The sequence below is a fragment of the Gorilla gorilla genome, chromosome 21, assembly GCF_029281585.2.
Source record: "Gorilla gorilla gorilla isolate KB3781 chromosome 21, NHGRI_mGorGor1-v2.1_pri, whole genome shotgun sequence".
In the NCBI taxonomy this organism is placed as follows: Eukaryota; Metazoa; Chordata; class Mammalia; order Primates; family Hominidae; genus Gorilla; species Gorilla gorilla.
In genome coordinates this window covers 18,052,851-18,077,977 of record NC_073245.2, presented here as the reverse complement: position 1 = coordinate 18,077,977, position 25,127 = coordinate 18,052,851, and the positions used below count along the sequence as shown (strand labels likewise).

Sequence of the window (25,127 nt, the reverse complement as noted above, 5' to 3'; positions counted from 1 at the left end):
ATATATGTAAATGACCTCAGAAATATGTCTATATTTCCTTTGCCTACTTACACATAGGGGCACAAGGCTCTGCTTAGGGGGATTAGACATAGAACAGAAAGGGAAAAGATTAGATGGAATAGACTGTGAAATATGCCTGAGCATTTGGAATTTATGATATGATCTGAAAGGCTGCATGAACCTAATTATTAGCTCCAGTAACAAGAAGACCAATGATTTCAGTTACCAGGGGTTTGTTATTTAAGTGGAGACCCATAGCGTTAGTCAACAATTCACCAGCAATCCCCTTCCATTTTCTGCTGGCACTTCTTGTTCATGATAACATGAAACAATTCTGATAAGGAAACATTTACAGTTTACCAAATCCCACATAAAAAAGTGAAATGTTCCCCTTCCATTTATATACCACTGCAGGTAAATATAACTTGAAGCTATTTACTGATAGGCTAAACTTTCAAATGAAGCTAATAGCCAGTGCAAATTATCCTCATTCACCATAGGTGGGGAAATATTAGTGTTAAGCAAGATAAGAGAGAAAACCTATGAGAGAAAATTATATTCCAGCAACAGTACTGTACCAGTCAGCTTTGCCATGCCAATAACAGCCTGAAGGCATTACATTTCCTCTGTCAATTACTAGGGTTTTGTTGAACTGTTTGCTCCTTCAGGGCATTTACTATACCTGCTGCACTTCCCAGACTTGGGACAGACAAGAACCGAATCAATGGCCATCTAAACTGACTGTAAGTCACTTTTGTTGCTATTGTTCAAGAGGATCAGTTCAGCAATAATAAAAATGCTTTAGGCTGAAGAGGTTTTTTTTAAAGTTTTCATTCAAAGTAAAAATAGCTTATTAGATTAAAAACAAGCAAAACCAAACTATAAAGTTAGAAGTCAAGATAAGGGTTACCCTTAGAAGGGGATGTAGGGACTGGAAGAGAGCAGTCAGGAATTCTGGGGCAAGTGATGCTGTTTCTTGATCTGGTACTGATGACATGGCAATGTTCACTTTGTGAAAATGGATCCAGCTGGACACAGGATTTGTGTGTTTTGTTGTATGCACGTTACACTGATTTTTTAAAAAGTTTGAAGTAGTTTTATTGATTTGCTTGCAAAAGAGTTATGCTCTTACACTTAGATTACAGTAATTATTGACTGCCAATGAGAAATTCTCAAAGCTCTTTGGACAAGAAAAATGGACATAACTGGGCATATTTAAGTGGCTCCTTGGAGGGCACCTGCTAGCCTTCCATTCTAAAATCCACCTTGCACTTTGTAGTTGCTCCATCCACATCAGCCAGCTACCAACTCAGAGAAGTTTCCTCCCTGTTTCCCATAACCTTTCCAAAGTGAATGCTACTAAATTCCCACCTCGCAAACCCTTTTCCCCTCTGCTCTCTCATTAATCTTGTGAGTGTCATCTTGTCATCATTTACTTGTCATCATTTTGGAAACTGGAACAGCAGATTCCACATAATGCAAAAGTTCTAAGCTTTTGTGTAGGATGCTGGGAAGTGTGCAATATACTAGTATTTCTTAAATTACCTGTTTTAGCTGTGGGGTTTGGAGGTGTGGTAAAGGAGGGAGTTACTTGATTCAAATCCGGATGGCATTAATGCAAATCCAAACTTCTGAGTTTCATCAGACTTGTCAGACAACTTAGTCTAGCAATTATTTTTCCATGTTAGAATATGCTTGTAAGACAGAACGTGCAATGTTAAATTATATACACATATATACATAAATATATTTTATATGGAATTTAAGTAAAAATAAACTTTTGGATTATTTGTAAACTGACTTGCTGTAGAGAATGGATCCTGCTCTAAATCACGTACTTATTTTCCGTGAAACACCTGGATTTTTAAAAGAAGGTGAGAAACCTGATTTTTCTCCAAATTATAAAGTATAAAATCAAAACACACATTAAAGGGAATGGAAGTAAGGTCTGAATTTTTCCACTAGTAGAATAAAAGAGCCATAGAACACCTGCTAATCACCTTGATAAAATTCATGTCCATCTTATTTTTGAGGGACAATAACTTTTTTTTTTTTTTTGAGACAGAGTCTTGCTCTGTTGCCCAGGCTGGAGTGCAGTGGCGCGATCTCAGCTCACTGCAAGCTCCGCCTCCCAGGTTCACGCCATTCTCCTGCCTCAGCCTCCTGAGCAGCTGGGACTACAGGCGCCCGCCACCACGCCTGGCTAATTTTTTGTATTTTTAGTAGAGAGGGGGTTTCACCGTGTTAGCCAGGATGGTCTCGATCTCCTGACCTTGTGATCTGCCCACCTCGGCTTCCCAAAGTGCTAGGATTACAGGCCTGAGCCACCGCGCCCGGCCGACAATAACTTTTAAAAACATGTTTTATTGAAGGTTGCCTGTATGTCAGGCTTTATACAAAGCAATGCATACGCATTCATTCATTTAACCTCAACAGCTGTTCTGAGTTAGGAAATATTACAATTTGCATGTTACCGTTGAGGAAACTGAAGTTGGGATGCATTAAGCAACCTGCCCACAGTAAGATCTGAATTTGAAAGGTAAGAATGAAGAAACAGAAGGAATAAATAAATGAAAACCCTTCCATCCCTCAGAGGTTGTGCGACAGTGAGACAGAGTGCTTAGGCATGGAAAACAGGGCCAAATCAGTGGCTGGGGGTCCTATTGTACAGTTTACAGTCCTTGCTCTTTCTCTCCATGTCCTGCCCAATATAGACCAAGGCCAAGATCCAGAAGAGAGAGGAGCTTCTCTCGCAATCTCCCAAGCTCCCTAGCTTAGATCAAGAAAGTAACTCTCCTTCCACTGTCGACCTCACCAGAATTCTCCCACAAATACCCATAGTCCTTTACACCCACCTCCTACCACCAGAGCCTGCTAACAGACAAATGCAAAACAAAAGCAAAGACATGAGGTTGAATTTTTTTAAATATCATTAGGTCAGTCCTTTATCTTCATGCCAAGTTCAGAAGGACAGGTATAGCCTTGAAGTTCAGACAATATACACCATGAGTTTTAAAATACTGAAATAGTCAAAAAACTCCAGCTACCTACCCACCCATCCACAGACCCTGGGGACTCCCAGACCTCCCCATGACCAAGCAGCAAAAATATTAATGCCTGGCCCTGGTACAACAGGGTATCTCCAGGATCTATTACCCCCCTGCTGTCTGTTGTGATTGTTTAGTGCCTGTGTTAAAGCTTTTGACTACCACCCTTAGAGCATCCACAGCCTCACTGTGACTTGGTAGGTGGCCAGCAAATTATGCATGGCACTGCAACCTCTGGGTGACATCTTCCATTCCATATGGTGGTCAAGACAACAAGACCAGTGATTATACTGCTTTAATCACTTCAGGAACAAGAGATAATTTCTTCACATCCTAAACAGCCCCAAATTCATCATTTTTGAATGTCCTGTAACATTACCACGCTTTTACACAAGAAGCAGCAAAAATACAGAGAAGCTAAGTGATTTGCCTAAAGTCATGCAGCTTACTGGTGAAAGAACTAGGAGGTAAACTCAGGCCTTTGATTCAAGATCTGGTTCTTTTTTGTCTTCAACACACTGTCTCACTAAGGTACAATATAAATAGCCAGATAACTTGAACTGGCTTGATTCTGGAAGGGCAAATACGAGCTGAGAAGAGTAGAAAAGGGATGCCTGGGGAAGAAAAAGGCAACCCTAAGAAAGGCTGGGTCCCTTGTAGTCCACTGATCAGCATGAAGACCCAGAGAACCAAAGAGCCTGCAGGATAGCTCATTATATTCCAGATAACTTGACTCCTGAGTGCAGTCTAGGTTTTTTTTTTTTTTTAAAAAAAAGACCTGAAATTCTTCTGGTCTTCCCCTTAGTGACTATGTCCTTTCTTCCAGGAGGGCTTCCTTGGAAACTCACTGCTGCAATGCTCAGAGGGAGCTCTTTTCAACTTCTTCTTTGGTTGGTATTTCACTAACGTCCTCTCTATTACCCTCAATGCATCACCCAATCTCTCTCTCATTGGGGTTTTTGATGATTTTTGTCTCCTCCACCTAGCATGTAAGGTCTGTAACAGCAGGGATTTTGTCTACTTTTTTCACCACCCCAGAATCCAGTCTAGGATTGGCAGTAATAGGTGAGCAAGAAATATGTGTTACAGAAATGCACATAATGAAAGTCATCTACCTGGATATACCAAAATGTGTTTTCATAGAATACTTTCATTCTCAATGTGATGTTGGCTATTCTCTCCCAAACAAGAAATTATAGAGAATTATTTAAAATACAGTTTAGAATCATCACTGTATACAAATCCAGAGCTTACGCTGAAATTCCCTTTTCTAAATTCTGCAAAGTCTCTTTCTCTTTCCTCTGCCCTTCACTCTTTCTCGGTAAATCCATCATCACACCACCTCTCTATTCAAGGATCTCAAAATGGGCAAGACCGTCTTATTTATTGCTGAACTGCATTTTCTTTGTCTTTTTTTTCCCTGACACAAAGCATTTAATCTGCGTCTGAATTTATTGTTTAGATTCTATTCCATTTACAGAAACATTCAGTACAATTAGACTGGAACAGAAAGAAGAAAAGTGTGAAGCCCATGGTAAAAAGATGTATGTTTACATCCTTGCCTACAGCATTTAATAATTGGCACGAGCTTTCAAGGAAGCTGTGGTTCATACTCCAAGTTCCGTTTGCGCTTCCAGCTGGACAAAATATAGACACAGACGCACTCAGCTAAGTAATTGGATTCACTACCTGGAATATTTAAATTGTTTTCAGACACTGGAAAATGGCTTAAGAAGATTAAAGAAAAATACCCTAGAGGATAACAGGCTATAATTTACTAGGTGGAAAATCTTTTCGGCAAGAAGAACGCCTCATTCTCCTATAATTCCTTCTGATTAAGAGATGTATTAGTCATTTGGACTTAAATTTGCTTAGAGCCTGGCAACTCGGGTTTATTTCAGTAGGTTTTTCTTATCAAACCTTTAGAATGACACCCAGGACATAAAACTGATACCATAATGTTCTCCATCCGAAGATTCGCATGTTTTCAGCTGGATAACTAATTTACGTGTTTTGAAGACAACTGGGGTAGAGGGGAAGGGGAAGTCATTTGAAGTCCTGGGGTCTGGGCCGCTCGTAAAGCATTAGAGACCCCGGCGCTGGGCTAGGCTCTGCCCTACCTGGCAAATGGTGCAGGTAAATCGTGGGGCAAACTCTCAACCTGTCTATTTCAGGCAGAAGACTCCAATCAGCTCAGTTCTCAAAAGTCAGCCCTCCCCACTTGCCTGCAGGCCCATGAGCCCTCCAGGACCCCTCAAGGGCCCCCATTCTGTTCACGCCCTCCCCAGATGTGTCCCCGCAGCCCTTTTCAGGGACCCTCACTCCGGAGCCAGGCGCTGAAGTTTGGCATCAACGACCACCTGTTGGCTGGACCGTTGTGTCCTCCGCCGCGTGGGCTCCCACAAAAGAGCCAAGAGGGTTCGCAATCACTAAAGTGTTTTGAACTTCAGGCCCTTCCTTCTTGAAATCTGGCAAAAGAGGTAATAGGGGGTGCGTCCGCAGGCGGAGAGGGACGCGATTTGTTCACACCAGGCGCTTTCCAGTTGGTCCCAACTTCACACTCCCTACTTTCCGAACTCTCAGGACCTGTCACCAGGCAAAGCTTGCCCCTCCCTCTCCACTGGCCCAAAAGATGTAAGACCCTCAGGGGGCGCCTGCCAGACCCAGAAAGGATGGCAACTACTAAAGCCCGATGAAACAGGAGCGCGCGCAAAGCTTCTGCCCTTGGACATCCGCTTTGGCAGATGCCAACCTGTGCGCCCGAGGCTGCCCCTGCCCGCTCCCAGTGCGCCCATTGCATAACGCGCCCCTTGCCCCACCCCCACGACGCCCGCCCTGCCCGGTGCCCGAGCCAGCGCCCCGACTCGGGCCGCCCCAATACTTACATCATCCCACTTGACGAATTTGGTGCCCTTCTTGAGGCTGTCGGACACGCACACGGGCTTGAGTTGCAAGGCGTGCACTCCGGGTTGAGCCCCGGCCATCTGGGCTCATCTGGGCTCCGGGCGGCCCGGGCGAGCGCGGCAGGGACTGGGGACCGCGCGCGGGGCGCAGGGCGCGGGGCGCGGGCTCCTTTCTCTGCTCCGGAGGCGCTCGACTCTGCTCCCCGCCGGCCTCCCCGGCCTCCCGGCCTCCGCACCTCCCTCCGGCGCCGCTCAGCAGGCAGAGCGCGCGGGGGCGCAGCGCCCGGCCATGCCCCGGGCGGGACGCGAGGTCTGGAGCCCGCAGTGGATGAGGAGCCTCGGAAGGCGAAGAGAAGCCGAGCCGGTCAGCCGAGGCTGCCAGTCGCGGCGTATTCTGCTCCTCCGCCGCCGCCGCCTCAAAGCGCACCATTCAGCACATCCTCTATACACAGAGGGAGAGAGCGAGTGACACACGCCCGGCGCCCCCCCTAACCGCTCTTTTCCCTCCTCCCTCCTCCTCCCCCCCGCCCCCCTTCCCCGCCACCCTCGCTCGCTGGGTCCTTCCTTCCCCCCGCGGCTCCCAGCCCAACTTTGCACGCTGGGTCAGGCGCCAGGAAGCGGGGACGCAGCGGCACCTCCTGGCTCCCGAGCCCCATTGCAGCCAACGCCTGCCTCCCGCATTCGCTCTGAGCATGCCCCGTGCCCTGGTTGCAGAGGTGCTAGGGGTCCCCAGGAGCCTTACGCTCTTTGGGGTTTTCTTGGGAATTTGGGCTCGAGCTCCGGAGCGTCTTTGGATCCCAACTGGGTGGGAAAAGGGGCCCATCGGGAGGAACCAAAGAGGCAACCCCTGGCTTTTGGCTCTAGCTGGAGCTCTCCAGCGCCGGCCACAAACCAGCTTTTTGAAGAGAATTATCATTTATCAGCAGAGAAGAGCGCAGTTGAGAGGCTCTTTGAGGAAACCTCGCCGCGCCTGAGAGTTTGCAGCGCGCTGATCTTGAAACCCGGGCAAACGGTTACGTTGTGCTTTTGAGACAGAAAGCCCATCCTAAAGAAAGCAAAGGTTTTATTTTCCGAGGAAGAAAGAGGATGCCCTCTCCCGCTCCTCTCCTTGAGTATGTAGGATGTGTGGCGGGTGGGGGAGAGTCTTATTAATAGAAACTTGCTCATTTAGGAACATAGGTCCAGGAATGTTTGTCTTCACTCCTTCCACAAACATTTCTCAATTCAAGAAAGAAAGGGAGGGAGGAAGGGAAGAAGGGAAAGAGGAGGACCAGAATGGATAAAATTTTAAAGACTGGTAATACCAAATGCTTGAAAGGATGTGGAGCAACTGGAACTCTTTTTTTTTTTTTTATTAAGGAGAGAGAGGAGAGGGAGAGGGAGAGAGAGAGTGAGTGAGTGTGAGAGAGAGAGAGAGAAGAGAGAGAGAGAGAGACGCGGGAGGTGGGGGGGCGGAGAGAGAGAGAAATAGCTTGGAAGTCTTGTTCATTGCTGGAGGGAATATAAAATAGTGAAACCACTTTGGAGAATAGTTTCTTATAAAGTAAGGTATTTACTTATCATACAACCTAGAAATTCCACTCCTAAGTATTTGTCCAAAAGAAATGAAAACGTTTAAGTCCGCAGGGACTTGTAAAGTGATGTGAAGAACTTTCTTCTTAGTAGCCTGCAAATGTCAATCAACAGGTGAATGGATAAACAAACTGTGGTATGCCCAAATATTGGAATACTATTCCACAATAAAAATGAGTGGGCATGCAAGGGCAGGGATGAATCGCGACTTTAAGCTTTGTAAAAGAAGCCGGACACGATAGACTGTATGCTGCCTGATTCCATGTGTAGGAATTGCAGAATAGGCAAGATATTCTGTGTTGACAGAAAGCTTGCCTATGGCCAGGGATAGGTAGAGATGGACAGGGAAGGGCTACGAGCACCTGATGAGCATGTCGGAAATGTTCTATATCGTGTGTGTGTTTATCAAAACTTATAAGTTCTGTAAGTACGCCTAAATTGAGTGCAGTTTGTTTTAAATAAATTATATCTCAAAAAGGTTGATTTTTAAAAAGAAGAAAGAATACGAAGAGAGAAAAATGGAGAGAAACACTACGTTCTCTTAATTCTTCATTCTCCCTGTTCTCTGCCCTCAGGACTCCAAGGCCCAATGCTTATGAACTCAGTCAAAAGATTACCAAAATCCAATACAGAAATTTGCTATTAAATATTTCAATGCATTTAAAATATACTTATTGGTAGCCAGCTGTATACTAGCCACTATTGTAATCACCATGGATAACCTGGTGAACAAGACCCATGACTCTTGCTGTCATTTGAGGGTCTTGCCTTGTGCTTGGAAGCCACTTGCTACAAAGAATTTCATGAAAAACTGACTGATTTCATTTTGATCACATGCCCCTAAACTAAAACCTGAATGGTCCACAGTCCCTCTAGCCAGCAGCCTTGGCTTGCTAATTACCTCACAGAAGGTATCAGTCACCGTCTCAAGTCGATTTTCTCTACTTCAGAGTAGTGCAATGAAACTCTGCTTCCAGGGCTCCAGAACTTCTCAATTGTCCTTACAACTGATCATACCAAATTGTTTTCCTTTCCTTTCCTTTCCTTGCCTTTCCTTTCCTTTCCTTTTTTCCTTCTATCTCTTGTTATTTACTGGAAAGATTATTGGCCAAATAGTTTTCACCTGTCACAGTGGCTTAGGAAGGCAAGATAGGGCTGTGCTCACTAGAAGAGGAGATTGGAGAGTTACAATGAGCTCTAAGCAAAATAAGAAAGTAGATTGAGCCTCCTGTGGTAGTTTATTGCATCATAGCTCTCTGCTCCCTGCTCCTTTCTGTGTCCACACATTTTTCTTTGTGACCTTACAGTTTTTACTAGACACCCTGTTTATTTATCCATCCCATTGATGTTGGACAATGTGACTTGCTTTGGCCAATGGCATGTTTGAAGATGTGATATTAGCAAAGGCTCAAAATATGCTTTGAGGTTGGGCTTTCCCTCTTGGGTTTCTTATCATTTCCATGAGATAAACATGCCTCAGGGAGCCTCTTATCTAAGGAGACAATCAGGACAGACCTAAGCCACATTTACAGCTTGGAAGCAAGTCCAGTAGAAACCATCCTAGATCTCCCAGACTCAGCTAACCTGCAGACTCATGAACATGGCAATAAATGTTCATTGTTGAATGGCACTGAGTTGGGAGTCATTTGGTAAACACCATTATTGGCAATGGATAGTTGAGTATTTCATCTAGCATCCCTGATTCCTCCCAGCTGTTGCTGTGAACGTGGATGTAAAAAGGAGAGAACGCTGTAGAAATCTGAACAGGATTTGTCTTCAAGACAAACACGGGCTGCAAGAGTTTCTTCAGCCAGCAAAATGACGCAATTTGTTAAAGGAGAACTACAGGATAAATACCTTCAACATGTAGCATGATGCTTGAAGCAGCATGGTTTAACTCCCTCATTTTCCACACCTTTTGTTTAGTATACAAGATACAAATGTTTCTAAAGTGTGGAGTTTTTTTGTTTTTTTTCCCCCATTCTTTTTTTTAAAATTATTATTATTATACTTTAAGTTTTAGGGTACGTGTGCACAACGTTCAGGTTTGTTACATATGTATACACGTGCCATGTTGGTGTGCTGCACCCATTAACTCATCATTTAGCATTAGGTATATCTCCTAATGCTATCCCTCCCCCCTCCCCCCACCCCACAACAGTTCCCGGTGTGTGATGTTCCCCTTCCTGTGTCCAAGTGTGGAGATTTTTGCTATGCAAAGGGATCTGTAAGAAATCCAAAATTGTGTGAGCCAGGCCTGTGATCCGTCAAGTTCGGTGCTGTGTACTGTTTTTTGAAACAATAGGAAGGTCTGTTTTTTGTGAGAGCACAGAATTGCCCTCTGGGAATGTCAGCCTCAGGGAGCTGGCAAAGCTAACCTTTATAGAGCACTCACTGTGGGTCACAGCACTAAGCTAAGCACTTCCCAGACACTCAAAAACATAACCCTTCCTATTCAACACCACTCTCCACCCTCTTTTTCTTGTAAGCAAACCCTGACTTAATTTGGGTGGCCATCATGCTTAGGAAACATGGCCCCTCTCTCTTTCCTAGGAACAAACTATGATTGGCCTAAACTAATGTCAATAATTCCATTCCCCTTTGTCTGTAACTGGTTTAGGAGCTATATGAGGGGCTCAGCTCTGACTAATGTCTTCAGGGAAATTCTCTTTCTCTGTCTCATATTGTTATGTAAAGAGGACACTGACAAGAAAGATGCAAAGAAGCTTGGTCCTTCATGAGCTTTTTAAACCCTTTAAATTTTCTTTAGACTTTTTAATGAGTGAGATAATAAATCTCTTTATTATTTAAGCTTTATTGTTACTCTCAGCTGATCTGGTAGATAATATTATTGTATGCTATTTTACTGATTTCTATACTAAAGTTTGGAGGATGGATTAACCTCCTCCAGTTACAAAATTCGGAATTGAGATGGAGACCTAGGAAGTCTGACTTTAGAACCTAGACTGTTAACTACCATGGTAGATACTTCTACAACTTATAAGGCAGATATGAGTAGTTTCTCTCTCCTTTTAACCACAGTGTAATATAAATAGTCCTAATTTCCCTAGAAACTAGATTGTGGTATGTACTCCAGTCTCTTGTCAGCTCATAACTCACTTGAGGCCTGCCACAGTGGGAAGGACAGTGTTTTGATTTGAATAGACATATCTTTTAACAGCCAGTTCTACCAATTACTACGTATGTAACCATGGGAAAGTCTCTTATCTCTTCTGAAATACAATATCCTAATATGTAAATGGAGAAATAATAATAATGTCAAAGCTTTTTATGTCACATACTCTTCTCAGGGTTTTACATTTTTAATGCATTCACTGTCATATTAACCCCTATGAGCCAGGTTACTATTATCTCCACTTTATAGCTGGGTAATCTGAGTCAGAGAAGTGTTAAGTAGTTGTTCAACATTTTCCAGCTAGTAAGTGAATGAACCAGAATTTAAACCAGGCAGTTTGACCCCAGAGCCTACATATTTAACCACCACAGTAAGCTGTCTTAAAGACGTATTGCAAAGATTAAATGAAATCATATATCTAAGTCCCTGTCACAGCGGTAATCAATAGTAGTTAACACACATATGGTTATTCTGAAATTCTACTATATTCCCTTTCTATGCCCTAGAATAACTCTTTTAGTCTTAAAAGACTGCATTCTAATTCTGTGGTCTGTGATTTAGTAAACTTCTTTTTGGCTGCATTGATTCTATAAACTTTAATCATATTCATTTTCGTCTCTAACCTTCTAGAATTGAAAAGCTCTTTTCCATCATGAATAAATGAGTTCTAATTGCATCTAAGAATCAGGGCTCCTTTAACTCACCTTTTTTGAAATAAGAGAGATATGGAGAAAAACTACCCAGAACCAGCTTTATAATAACCACATCTGGGTTACAGTCAGTAGCCTTTGGCAGGTCAAACCCTCCCATATGTGCTGATCCATGCTCTTCCCTGCCTGGCTGGCCAGAATGAAGGTGAGCCTGGTGGTGACCTTGGAAGCCACGCACGGAAGAAGGCAGAGCTTCTGTTAGTTTGAGTCCCTGATTAACTCCATGGAAAAAGGTCACCCTGATGACTTGTTCACCTGCCCAGTAAATTATGTGAACAAGAGGCACACTTATAAAGTATTAGAGCCAAGAATTAAATGCTATTGGCATCATTATTTTCATTACTTTTCACATTAATATAAGAGATAAGGCTTACACCTCTTGAATGGTAAATAAGAAAATGCATCATGATGAAATTGCCAGCTTCTGACTCAGTGAGTTCTGTTATCAAGTAAAACACTGACAGAGGCAGAGACTCAAAGGAAGACAACTTAAAATTATCACCCACACATGGAGAAGAACATCTTAGAAGCTCTTATTTGAACCCTTTCTTGATAGCACAGTACGTTTCTCTAAATTCTATCACACAAAAGAAAAAAGCCTTCAGATTGCTTTAGTTATGTTACAAAAATGGTGAGGTTTTTTTTTTTCTTTTTGAAAAACAAGACAAATGACCTTCTGTTCATTTAAGCTCTACTTTATGCTTCATATAAAGCAAAGGCTTTCATTGAAATCTGGCTGATCACCTTAAACGCAATTTCAAAAAAAGAATTTGGAAGCTCAGATCCAAAAAATGTTTAAGGAGAGACACTCTCAGCACAATCCAGATTTCATGGAAAATGCAGGTGTTTGCAGAGAAGACTGCAGAAATGATGCCTCAGGATGGCAAGAAGCACCCACCTCACCCTATTTCCTTCTCCGTCATCTCTGGGCCCTCAGATATAGTGACTGAGACACACCAGTGTAAATATATAATCTTCATGAGTCAGTTTATCTTCCAGATATGTATCTTCCCTGTTCTATAAAAATAAACACCAGCATACCCCCAATTCTCTCTCACTTCAAATAAAATCACTGAGCTTTAGGTCTCTAATGATATCTATTGTTGTAAGCAACAGGATTTAAAGGAAGTTTCATTTTATTTTCACCTCAGGGCACTGTAAACAGATATGCATTTTTAAAAACATCTTTTTGCCTTTCAATTTGTTTGGGGTAAAAATCCTCTTCCAAATTTTGCTGGAGTTAAATTCCACACTTCAGTGCCTCCCTTTTGTATACAAAGACTTCAACCACCATTACTGATACAGTGACAACTATAAAATATGAATAATCACCTTTTCACATTTTTCTAGAAATTTTAACAAAGAACAACATGATTTTGCTTCATCAAGATTTCTCTTTCTAGTATTCCCTCATTTCACTGCAGTGGCACCATCTTAGGAAACTAAAAGCAAACTCTTTGACTTTTTTATTGGTTATAACTATTCCTATTATTCTTTAAAGCATACAAAGGAGGGGGTAAAGTCACTTTTCAAAGGAGCTGTGTTAGAGATTTCTAGTTGCCATCCAATATCTATTTTCCTAGTGTCCATCAGTAGCAGGACTCCCAATTTGAAGTCACAATGTGTTTTGTTCACCTTCCCCCTTCCTCCTTCCTGTGGCCTGGAATGGCCACTCAAGGGCTGAAGTTCCAGCTAGGAGGTGACCTTGAGCATGAAAGCCAGGAGCTAGACTAGTAGAGAAGAAAGAAATCCTTGGGTCTCCAAACCACCACACCATCCTGGATCATCTAGATTTTAAATGACAGAAAAAAAGTTCCTAGCTTGTTTAAACCCCTATAATTTAGCGATTTCCATCCTATGCAACCACAATCAACTCTCACTGACATAGCGGCAAATGCCGAACACTGGCACTATTGCTTTGTTCTACATCTGTTCTTCAATTGCCTTTCTAAGCTCTGCACCAGCAGGTTGGGAAAAATGTCTTTTGTTTTTTTTCAAGTATTTCCCCCAAGGTTCTGTTCCTGAATAAATTGCTGGTTCTCATTCATTCCTCCAAAATTTGAAATAATTTTGCCCCACCTGGCCTCCCCAGGACCAGTATAGAAATATTGGTTTTTATGGAGAATAATTGTACTCAAAGTATTTGCAAAAGTAGGTAACGAAGGAACTTACATAGTGATGCATTTTATTTAAAAATTAGTCCCAATGCTATTGTAGCAGCTACATAATTAAAGTAGGTGTCACCATGAATGTCAATCTATGGTGATTTACAGATACTCTATTATGAAGTTTAGCTTTTTCTCACTTGAATACACATCTTTTTTGTTAATGTTGATATTATAATATGCTAGGGAATTGATGAACAAGGCTTTGGACAATTTCATTCTCCATTTAACTAAATAGCATGACTCAAATTTATTCCAGGTTCTCTCAGACTGTGAAAACTTAAATAAGTAAATAATCCTACATCATTGTTGACCTAGTTTTGTAATGCCAAACTGAATCATACAGATAAGAAATAATGTTGAGCTGGGATTTTTTTGCATTCACAAAAAGAGGTTCTAGGTTAGCGGTTTAAGACACTAAAGTTTTGAATCAACTGAATTAAATTCAAATTGTACCTATGTATGTTGGGTAAATCCAGATAAGTTTTAAATGTATATACATTCCCTTACTATATCTTATGCCCATTGGTACCTATTAAATATCAAATGCACATATGCAAACATGTACAAAGAGCAGGAAAGAACAGCTAAGTCAAGCAACAGATGGCATTGGTTATGTTACAAATAGAGAAAAGATAAATAACTTGGAAAATGATTAAATTAAAATTGTAGTAAAAAATTCAAATCATCAAGATGAAGATGCATAAAACACCCGCTTTTTTTCTTGGCTATAGACAAAAATAACTGAAAACACTTGAAAAACAAATAGTCCCCACAGCAGAGCGCAGTGGCTCATGCCTGTAATCCCAGCACTTTGGGAGGCCAAGGCGGGCAGATCACAAGATCAGGAGATCAAGACCATCCTGGCTAACACGGTGAAACCCCGTCTCTACTAAAAATACAAAAAATTAACCGGGTGTGGTGGTGGGCGCCTATGGTCCCAGCTACTCGGGAGGCTGAGGCAGGACAATGGCATGAACCTGGGAGGCGGAGCTTGCAGTGAGCTAGATCGCCCCACTGCACTCCAGCCTGGGCCACAAAGGGAGACTCCATGTCAAAAAAAAAAAAGCAAATAGTCCCCTTTTTTTGGAGTGGTAAAGAAAAATTAAGTTGCAAATAAAGGCAATGAAGAGAATCTCCCCCTTCCCTAACAGATTCTATTCTGTGATTTGACATATATTGACACTGCATCTTCCAAAGAGAGAGAAAAGATAGGATTTGTAATCATCCTGCAGTCTAATTCTAACCTTACCAAGTGAAGGTTATAAAGCTATCTCCTGTTACCTTTTCAAATTAAGGTATTAGAATATAATCTTTAGTTGTATGGCAGGATGGACAAACATTTTCAGCAAAAGTCAGAGAGGAAATATTTTAGGCTTTGTGGGCCGTATGATCTCCGTCATTACTACCCAACTCTCCCAACTCTCCCACTGTAGACTAAAAACAGCCATAGACAATGTGTAAATGAAAGAGTGTGTCTGTATTCCAATAAAAGTTTATTTACAAAAACAGGTAGCAGGCTGGATTTGGCCCATGGGTTATAGTTTGCCAACCCTTACAAGAAAAAGTAATTTCAAGATTTCTTGAAACTTTCACAGTCTACCCTAAAATAATTGAGCATTTACTGTTTTATAAAAGTCTCATTTATTTATTTCTCTGTGATATATAATATGCAGCTTTAGTAAATTCCACTACTATACTATAAACAAGTAAACCCATATACTACAACAGATCTGAAGCAGAATATGTTTTATATATGAAGATAGGCAACAGACTAAACTAGTTAAAGATAAGTGAATATAAGATTTTGGCCCATAACAACCATGTAGCAACAAAAATAGCCTGGCAACAGCTAATTCACACACACACACACACACACACACACTCTCTCTCTCTCTCTCTCTAAGGAAATCATCTTGCAAAATACACGTTACCCATAAAATAATATTTGGGACATCTAATTTATAACTATGCAAATTAATCTCTGAAAATACTTGAGAAATTCTGTTAATAGCACTTCTCATTAGCATTATTTGTAAATGCAAAACTGCACCAAGCATATACTGATAATAGCCTAGCTCTCATTAAATATAGCTAAGACCTGTTCTCTAGGATTTCCCTATACATTTCCAAGGGTAGTATAGTTACCCAAAATATGCTGAGTTCCTACTATGTGATAGAAAATCTAATGGAATCTATTATTAGATTTCTGCCTTCTGTGCCAACATATGAAATTTGGCAATGTAGTAAATGAGCAGCTTATGGTATCATTTAGTGCCTGATTACTCAGTGTGTGGTCCATAGACCAGCAGCATCAACATTGCTTGGAGCTTCTTAGAAATACAGAATCTTGGACCCCACTCCAATCCTACTGTATCAGAGGGTACCTTAGGTACCAGAAGCCCAGGGGGTTGTGTGCACATTGGAGTTATGTGGGATCTATTAGCTCCACAGTCAGGTAAGTGATTCTCTAGTGTCCCGGCATCCTGGTTCCAGCTCCCTTAGGAACTAATTTCTTATCAAAGAATATCTTGGCATTGCAGAAAATTTGACTATTTTATTATACATAAAATAATCACAGTGCCTTCTAGGCATGTATATCAAGCCTCGTTTCCAAAGATGTTTATGCTTTACAGAATAGCTGAGACCAACTCTGTTTACTGGAGTAACATGCTGAGCTTTGATGGGCTATTGAGGTCAGGCAAAAATACCTACGTTGATACCACATTGCATGGGAAACATACTAATCACTTAGTTATTCATGTTAGAATATCGTTTGAGGTGCTGTGGTGGAAATTAAGATTGAACAACATGAGAAAGCCAACACACTGCCTAATTTCTATACTCAGAGAGTTAATTTATCTTAATGCCTTCCCTTTTTTATGCCTGAATGTTGAGAGAATTGATTTTTTGGCCTCACAGTACAATGACCAGTGCTACTTAGAAAAATGGCACTACAGGATTGTAAGTTGATAACACTTGATATTTGAATTTTAAACATGAGACTAACTGTTTATGTAATTATTTGTCTCATTTACACATATTTAATTTTTGATCTTTCATTTAGTTGAAGGCTTTTATATATTTTAATGAGACCAGTTATTATTTTGGTCTAGTTTTGGAAGCATACATATGCATGCTTCCAAATATATATATATATATATATGTATGTATGTATATATATTTAGTAATAAAATAGATCCAGGGGAAGGATGCAGAGGATAATGTTGGTCACTGCTTTCCTGCTGCCAAGACTTAGCTGTAAAGTTGTTTAACAGGTTTGGGTTCTCAAGAATGTACAATAAAATCTACAGATAAAGGTTAGACAAGCACTGCAGTACTCACAGAAAAAAATGTGTTTTACATTTAGAAAATAGTTGCTTTGTATGATGATGATGTAAATTTGTATGCAAACACATGTGTGTGTGTCTATATGTCAATATGTTCATGTTTAAAAATGCCAACAAATTGTTTATTTGGAAAAATATTTGTCTTTATTTTTTAAAACACTGAACTAATAAGAGTAATGTCATAGATTCATTGTTTCCAACGTTTAGGTTTTATTTCCATCAAATTATACCAACAACTTTTAAGAATCAAATAAATCTACAAAGACACTTATAAATAGAAGCAGCTTTTTATCCTACACCTACACAACTTCCCTCTCTTTAGATGCAAGTACTTTTAATTATTCTAGCTGATTCTTTGGCATTTAGCCACATATTGCAAAATAATATACTGCTGATTACTGATTCACTCCGTTCATTATCTGTTGCCTTCTCGGTATAGAAGACGGCAAATGTCGCAATAAACATACATGTGCATGTGTCTTTATAGCAGCATGATTTATAGTCATTTGGGTATATACCCAGTAATGGGATGGCTGGGTCAAATGGTATTTCTAGTTCTAGATCCCTGAGGAATCGCCACACTGACTTCCACAATGGTTGAACTAGTTTACAGTCCCACCAACAGTGTAAAAGTGTTCCTATTTCTCCACATCCTCTCCAGCACCTGTTGTTTCCTGACTGTTTAATGATTGCCATTCTAACTGTTGTGAGATGGTATCTCATTGTGGTTTTGATTTGCATTTCTCTGATGGCTAGTGATGATGAGCATTTTGTGCACATGTACCCTAAAACTTAAAGTATAATAAAAAAAAAAAAAGAAGACGACAAATGTCTTTTTTCACCATCCTCTCCCTCTTTCTCCTGCCCTTATAATACCATCATAAAGATGGATTTATCTTCATTTTGGTTAGCTCAATATTTCATGTTCACATTGTAATTATTAGATATGATATATAATTATAATACTATATATAGTTCCTTAGTATTATATAAGGGTATATATATATAAATACTTATTTATAAATATATATATATAAATACTTATTTATAAATATATATATATATTTACAGGTGAGGCTGAATTATGCAGTTGCCATAATTACCTTTCGTTTCCTGTATATTTTGTTCTGCACGCTTTGTTTTATCATTTGATCAGCTCCTTTTGTCCTTACCACTAATTCAAGGCAGAGATAGCCTCCTTGTGATAAATGCAAACAGGTTGAATATTCTTTCAATCTCTCCTTCTGGACGAGGTCTTTTCTGGAGACTTCTGCCCTGCTCCAGTGTGGATTCTCTTTGTCCTCTGGGTCTCTGCACCACTATCTTCTGGAGGTCCCCTTCATCATCAGGCTGAGAATTCCCTTCGTCTCATGGCTCTATTGGAACTCCTAATTCTTGCCTTCATTTTTGCTCAACCCAACAAGATTTCATGGGTTTTATCTTTATATGGCTTCCTGAGAAATTGTGCAAGGGAAGTAAAATATTTGAAAGCTGACGGGTACCAAAATGCCTTTATTCTGCCCTTCATGATTAATTGATACACTGGCCAAACAGAAACATTCTAGTTTAGAAATCATATTCTCTCAAAATTTGGAAGGCTTTCTTTCTCCCATTGTCTTCTAGAAATATTGCTTTTGAAAAGTCTAATTGTATTCCTTGATCCTCCATATGAAAACTTGTTTGGTTTTTGTGGGATTTTATACCTGGAAATTTATTGCTATTCCTCTTTGTCCCCAGAGTTCTGATTTTATGTGAGTTTTGGACTGTGGTTTGGGTTATTTTCATTCACTATGCTGAACATTAATTAGGCTCTTTTAATTTAGAAAATCATGACTTACAATTCTGGGAAATGTTCTAGAATTATTTCATTGCTTACTTCTTCTCCTTCATTTTCTTTCTAGCAGACTCATGTTTTGGATATCAGTCCTCCTAGATTGGTCCTCTAATTTTATTATATATTCTTTCCTGTCTTCCATGTTCTTATCTTTTTGCTATACCCTCTACGGCATTTTCTAGCTTTATCTTTCAACTCTTCTGCTTCAGTTTTCCTCTCTGCTATCATGTATTTAATTTTGAAGAACTGTTTTTGTTCTCTGAATGATCATTTTTATAGCATCCTAGTCTCATTTCGAGTTGTTTCCATAATGTTGATCTACTTTGTTTATTTTTAAAGTCTTCTGAAGGCTGGTCTTTGTCTCACCTGGTCTTTGCTCCACCTGGTTGCTTCCTGCTGCTTGCTTTGCCTCTGATTTTCATCATGTCATCACGATGTCAAGTGTCAATTAGACACTTCCCATAAATATCTGATAATTTTTTGGCTGCCGGTTTATTTTTCAAAAAGTGAAAAAAGAGAAAAATGCTGATTGAAAGCTTGAAGTGCATAGACAGGGCTCATTACATGTGGCTCATACTGTAGGATAATCAGACTGGGCCTTTGGATGAGTAACTTCCATATCCATATTTTTAGTTTTTTTTCTCTTATGTCGGTCATATTCCCTAGCAAAGATTCTTCCATGGATTAAGATACTGGTGTGTTTTAAAGTGTGACTTCTGGCTATCATTTATAGAATTTTTACTACGTGTTTACTTTACGAATGCTACCTGATTGTATTATTTACAACAATCTTTTAAGGTAAGCAACATTATTATCTCCAATTTAAAGGTGAGGAAAATAAGGTTTTGGGAGGTAAACCCTTATCAATGTCATATAATTAGTAAGGTAGGAGCCAGGATTCAACCCCAAATTTTAGCTTTCTCCAACATAAGATTTAAACATTATTGTTATTATTTTAAATGCTATAAATATTCTACTTAAATAAATACATGAATTCAGTGAATAGGAGGTTAAAATAGACAATTAGTAACATTGGAGAGATAAAAGCCAAAACAGAACTCTTAAATCCAAGGCTTGCACAAGATTTTAATCTCTACACAGAGCATGTAGATTGGCACGGGCCTTTGGACTCAAAAGCAATTCAGCAGGCAAACAGAAAGAAAAACTGAGAGAAACAAGGATTTTAATTCAAACTCTGGAAAATGAACTGCTGAAGTAGCAGTAGTTTCCCCATGTAACTCTTGCTACATACATAACGCATACAATATTCTGATGCTTTAAATAATGACTAGAACTAGTAAAAACGTTGCAAGTTGAAGCATAACATGTAAGATTATTTTCTCACTTCATGACTGGTTAGAAAATGTTCAACTCCTCTAAATGCATGACTGCTACATTTCATAACTTCAAATCTTATCCTGGGAGTGACCGTGGCTGAGAAGCTGCCTTGGCTGTATTCTGAAATATCTGAAAGAATCAGTGGGGTTATAGCTTTCTTAATTATATAATTTTACATTTTTCTGCAGTGATTTAAGTGATTCCATTGTCATTATTCATTTCATTTTCTCCATAATATTCTTTAATCCTATTTTCTCTGTATGCAATTTATGCAAGCAAAAATTTTGTTATTAACAAGGCCAGGCAACAAAATATTATTGAAATTGATCAAAATTCCTCTTTAGAACTCCATGTTTAAATGAAGAAATTGTCTACAGCTGCAGAAGCAAATAATTGTAAGTACTCCTCCCCCCCCCCCCCCCCCGCCACATACTATTTTGGTGTTTACAAATACGAGTAAATGTGCTATACAAGTACCCTTTGTATTAGGGACCATGTTTCCAAATATGAGTAGGTAAAGATAACTTTCCTTCCTTTAAAAATATAAGCAAGTAAGACAAAAATTAAAAATGACATAAATGTATTCTGTAAATTAAATCAAATATGTAAAATAAATAGCAACTTAATTCTCCTGTGATAAGGATGGCTGAGAAGGGGATCACACCACCAGTTATTGTGTCTGATTTGTTTGCTCAAGTGGCACAAATGGGATGTTTCAGATATTAGAAAATGTATGTCAGCCAAACTTGTACATTCATAAAAATAATTGGCAAGTCTTATAGATCCCTCTAAGTACAAATTTGGCTTGCTCTACACAGCCTGCCGGTTATGGTGGCATGCTGCTGCAGCAGTGTCCAGATTTCTGAAGCTTTCCAGATGTTTATAAGCCTTTGACTTCTGCTCATAAGGAAATTTAAGTAGAATAGTATGGTAGACTGAATGCAAAAGTGGCCCTAATTCTCCTCCTTTCCCTGTATCTACACCTTTTGCAATGTAATTTTGCACCTACTCCCATTCAGCAGTCGAGTCTTTTTGGCTGCTTCTTTAATCTGGGCTGGTCTTGTAACTGATTTGTTCAGAAGGATGGTGCCAAAGTGAAATAGGTCAATTCTGAGACTATGCCTCAACCATGCCCAGGGACCATAAGGATATAAGCCCTAGCGAGCCTGCTGGAGGGATGTGAGAAACCAAAGAAGAAAAGCTTAGTCATTTCAGCTGATCCTAATCTAGACCTGCTTAAGGCCAGCCCACTCCCAAATATGTGAGGGAGCCCAGCCAAGTTCAAGGGAGCTGCCTTTCCACCCCACATCTGACTGCAGATGTGTGAGTGTGCTCAGCCAATACCAAAAGACTGGTCCATCTGACCCACGTACTCATTAGCAGTAATAAATGTCTGTTGTCTTAAACCACTGAGTTTTGGGGTGGTTATAACACAGTATTGTCATAGCAATAGATAAAAGATATGCATATGGATATCACTAATTATTAAACCAAAATCTCACTAAGCCTATAAAAGACTTTTTTGTTTGTTTTCCATTCGTTCTTTGGTGTTCTTTCTCTTTGCAAATCCAGAGTTTGCTTCTACTTTACCAAAGTTATTCAGGTCATGACTTTCATATGTTCTTTGTTGAAATTCTGAAACCTTCCATTTTTATAGACTGGGATCCTGACTCTAATATTAGTCAGGGGTAACAAACCCTATTTAAGTAACATGAAAATAAATTGATGTATCACCTACAGTAACTTCAGGAGCAACTTTCATTTTTATGACTTGATTTTTTTAAGTACTTATTCTTTTCTTTTAGTTTCTGAGGAAATTCTGGAGGTAAATATTCTCATCATACCTATTGCTTACATAGGAAATTTGAATCTTAAAAGAAGTAACTGACTTTTCCATTTTCATGCAACTTTTCATAAAATAAAAGACCTTTCCTTTAGTCTAGTGTAAAGACATACCTTGTGAGTCCCAGGCACTATTCAGCAGAAAACAAAAGACAAATGTACATGTTTTCAGATACTTAGTATTAATATTTATATTTGATAACTGTATGCTATATGGTTATACTATCTCATAATTTGGTGGCACTTGTGAGATTTCCAAACCCTGAGGATGTAGGAAGGGAAGTTAAATGTCTCTCTCCATAGAAGGAAATACCAAAGTTTAGAGGGGCTAATGAGGTCACCAGGATCATACAATGATGGAACCAGATATGGTTCATCCCAGTTTTTAGACACAAATACCAGAAGCCTGAGTCTGGCCCTTTACTTGAAAGAGATTTATTCAGGTCATTTCCTTAACATTCTGTGTACAAGTTGCACACTAATGTAGCTGAGATCATCATGGCCCAAGAGGAAAAGCCATGCCAAATAAGTTAAAGGGAAGTCTACTGCTGGCTTAACTCGAGTGAGCAGTGTTAAGACTTTGCAAGTTAGAACTCACTGTGATACACTACACAGAAGAATCTATTCATGAACAAATAGACCAAACTGATTCATTGGCTTCTATTGTGTGTGTTGTTGGAGTTCATAGTCAGAACAATCTTTGAATCAGTATTTTGTTCTCTCAAAAAGGAGGGGTAAGTGCACTGTCACATTCAATTAATGAAGAATATGCTTTGATGCTAGCAGTGTGGCTAGATTGAGCCTGTGCTTATTGTGCACAGAGTATGCTAGTTGTTCTCTGGAAGGTCTTGGACACAAAATTACAGCCTGCAACCCTCTGCAATACAGGATTGTAGCCACAACTGACAGCTGCACACCATGAAAGTGGGAAGTTAAACCTTGGACCCCATCTGGTTATGCTTCTTAAGAAGAACAAGTTACTCTTCCAAAGATTGGCAGCAGCCCAGTTAGCACACCAGGTCCTTCCAAGGACATCAGCTTCCTCAGTCTCCAATCAAGCATAGGCCAAGTAGTCAAGTGAATTTTGACTTCTATCACTAAGGCTTGAGGTAGCAAACTCTCCACGTTGAAGGTCTTCTGTTGACCCCGTCCTTCTCTACCCTGCTGTCTGCCCTAGCCTTTGGGATGCTAAGCTGAATGAATATCTCAAGGTACCAAGGGTACCTTGCTCTCTGTCTTCTGGTGGCTTCAGCCAAAGGGTACATCAGGATGAGATGGGAGGAAGGAAGGAGTGTGATGTCAGAGTATTTATTCCCTTGGCTCCCTGCCGGCTGGATCTCAGTAAATCTGCTGGTCCCATCTACTGTCAAGCTCCAGTCAAGTTGCCCTCACAGCTCTCTCCACAGGTTCTGGGAGCCACTTCTTTTCACTTCTTCAGGTTTAGGAGTGGTAGTAGCTCCCTGATGTTATTATGTGGCTCAGGCAGGGTCCTGCATCCCTTGTTTTTTCACTCTAAACTTTGTAATAGTTCTTTTATCAACCTTCATCAATCTCCCAGCTTGAATGTGTCATCTGCTTCCTGCCAAGACCCCTGATTCACACTCCGTTGGATGGCATCTCACTAGACCCACTCCAGGCTTTTGTGTTCACTTATTTAAAAGCAGATGTGATGTGTTGATTGCATTTCAAAGAGCAATCTACATGCTGTATTGAAAAGCACAAGAACTTGGTTTTCATCCCGGCCATATGTGACTTAGCTTTGAGACCACAGACAACTAAATTCTATTTTGAAAACTTTTTTTGGGAAAAATCATCTGATCTATGCCAGGCACTGGCTAGGACCTGCAAATAAAAAAAAAATGTAATACAAGATATTCATCTTCGTCTAGCTCCTAATCTTAACAGGTGAGATAGAGATAAAAACAAAGATATCTTGTACAATATGATAAAAGCTATGTGGTGGTATGTATAAATGTTATATTTACTCACAGTGACCTTTAGTTTTCCTGTCAATTTTCATGAAATGAGATATGCAGTGATTAGATGATACAGGTGAAAATATTTTGAAATATTTAAGAATATTTAACAGTAAAGTTATTACTACTAGAAGTATTACTATCGTTATGTTATTATGTTACTTGCTTTGCTCTTTACTGATTTAAAATGAATTAGTTATAGTGTTTGTTTCTGACAGTTATCAGCAACTTAGACATTATTGTCCTCGAGGAAAAATTTTGTTTAGCATGGGTTTATAGAAATAAGAATGAAGAGAGGAGCCAAGATGGCCGAATAGGAACAGCTCTGGTCTACAGCTCCCAGCGAGAGTGAGGCAGAAGATGGGTGATTTCTGCACTTCCATGTGAGGTACCGGGTTCATCTCACTAGGGAGTGCCAGACAGTGGGCGCAGGTCAGTGGGTGCGCGCACCGTGCCCGAGCCGAAGCAGGGCAAGGCATTGCCTCACTCGGTAAGCTTAGGGGGTCAGGGAGTTCCCTTTCCTAGTCAAAGAAAGGGGTGACAGACGGCACCTGGAAAATCGGGTCACTCCCACCTGAATACTGCGCTTTTCCAACGGGCTTAAAAAACGGCGCACCAGGAGATTACATCCCACACCTGGCTTGGAGGGTCCTACGCCCACGGAGTCTCCCTGATTGCTAGCACAGCAGTCTGAGATCAAACTGCAAGGCGGCAGCGAGGCTGGGGGAGGTGCGCCCGCCATTGCCCAGGCTTGCTTAGGTAAACAAAGCAGCCGGGAAGCTCGAACTCCGTGGAGCCCACCACAGCTCAAGGAGGCTTGCCTGCCTCTGTAGGCTCCACTTCTGGGGGCAGGGCGCAGACAAACAAAAAGACAGCAGTAACCTCTGCAGACTTAAATGTCCCTGTCTGACAGCTTTGAAGAGAGCAGTGGTTCTCCCAGCACGCAGCTGGAGATCTGAGAACGGGCAGACTGCCTCCTCAAGTGGGTCCCTGACCCCTGACCCCCGAGCAGCCTAACTGGGAGGCACCCCCCAGCAGGGGCACACTGACACCTCACACGGCAGGGTATTCCAACAGACCTGCAGCTGAGGGTCCTGTCTGTTAGAAGGAAAACTAACAAACAGAAAAGACATCCACACCAAAAACCCATCTGTACATCACCATCATCAAAGACCAAAAGTAGATAAAACCACAAAGATGGGGAAAAAACAGAGCAGAAAAACTGGAAACTCTAAAAAGCAGAGCACCTCTCCT

General features: G+C 40.5%; 1 protein-coding gene across 2 annotated transcripts in view; it reads right to left on the bottom strand.

The window, feature by feature from the left end:
- PLCB1 (phospholipase C beta 1) overlaps window positions 1-6,454 on the bottom strand; it is a 745,127-nt gene extending 738,673 nt beyond the window's left edge. The window contains exon 1 of one of the 2 annotated variants that reach the window (XM_019017473.4): window positions 5,933-6,454. In XM_019017473.4, the coding sequence (XP_018873018.4) occupies window positions 5,933-6,031 (99 nt within the window). In that variant the 5' untranslated portion in view covers window positions 6,032-6,454. The remainder of the gene's footprint in view (window positions 1-5,932) is intronic. The other variant, XM_019017472.4, reaches the window with a different exon arrangement.
- Window positions 6,455-25,127: the final 18,673 nt, after the last annotated feature.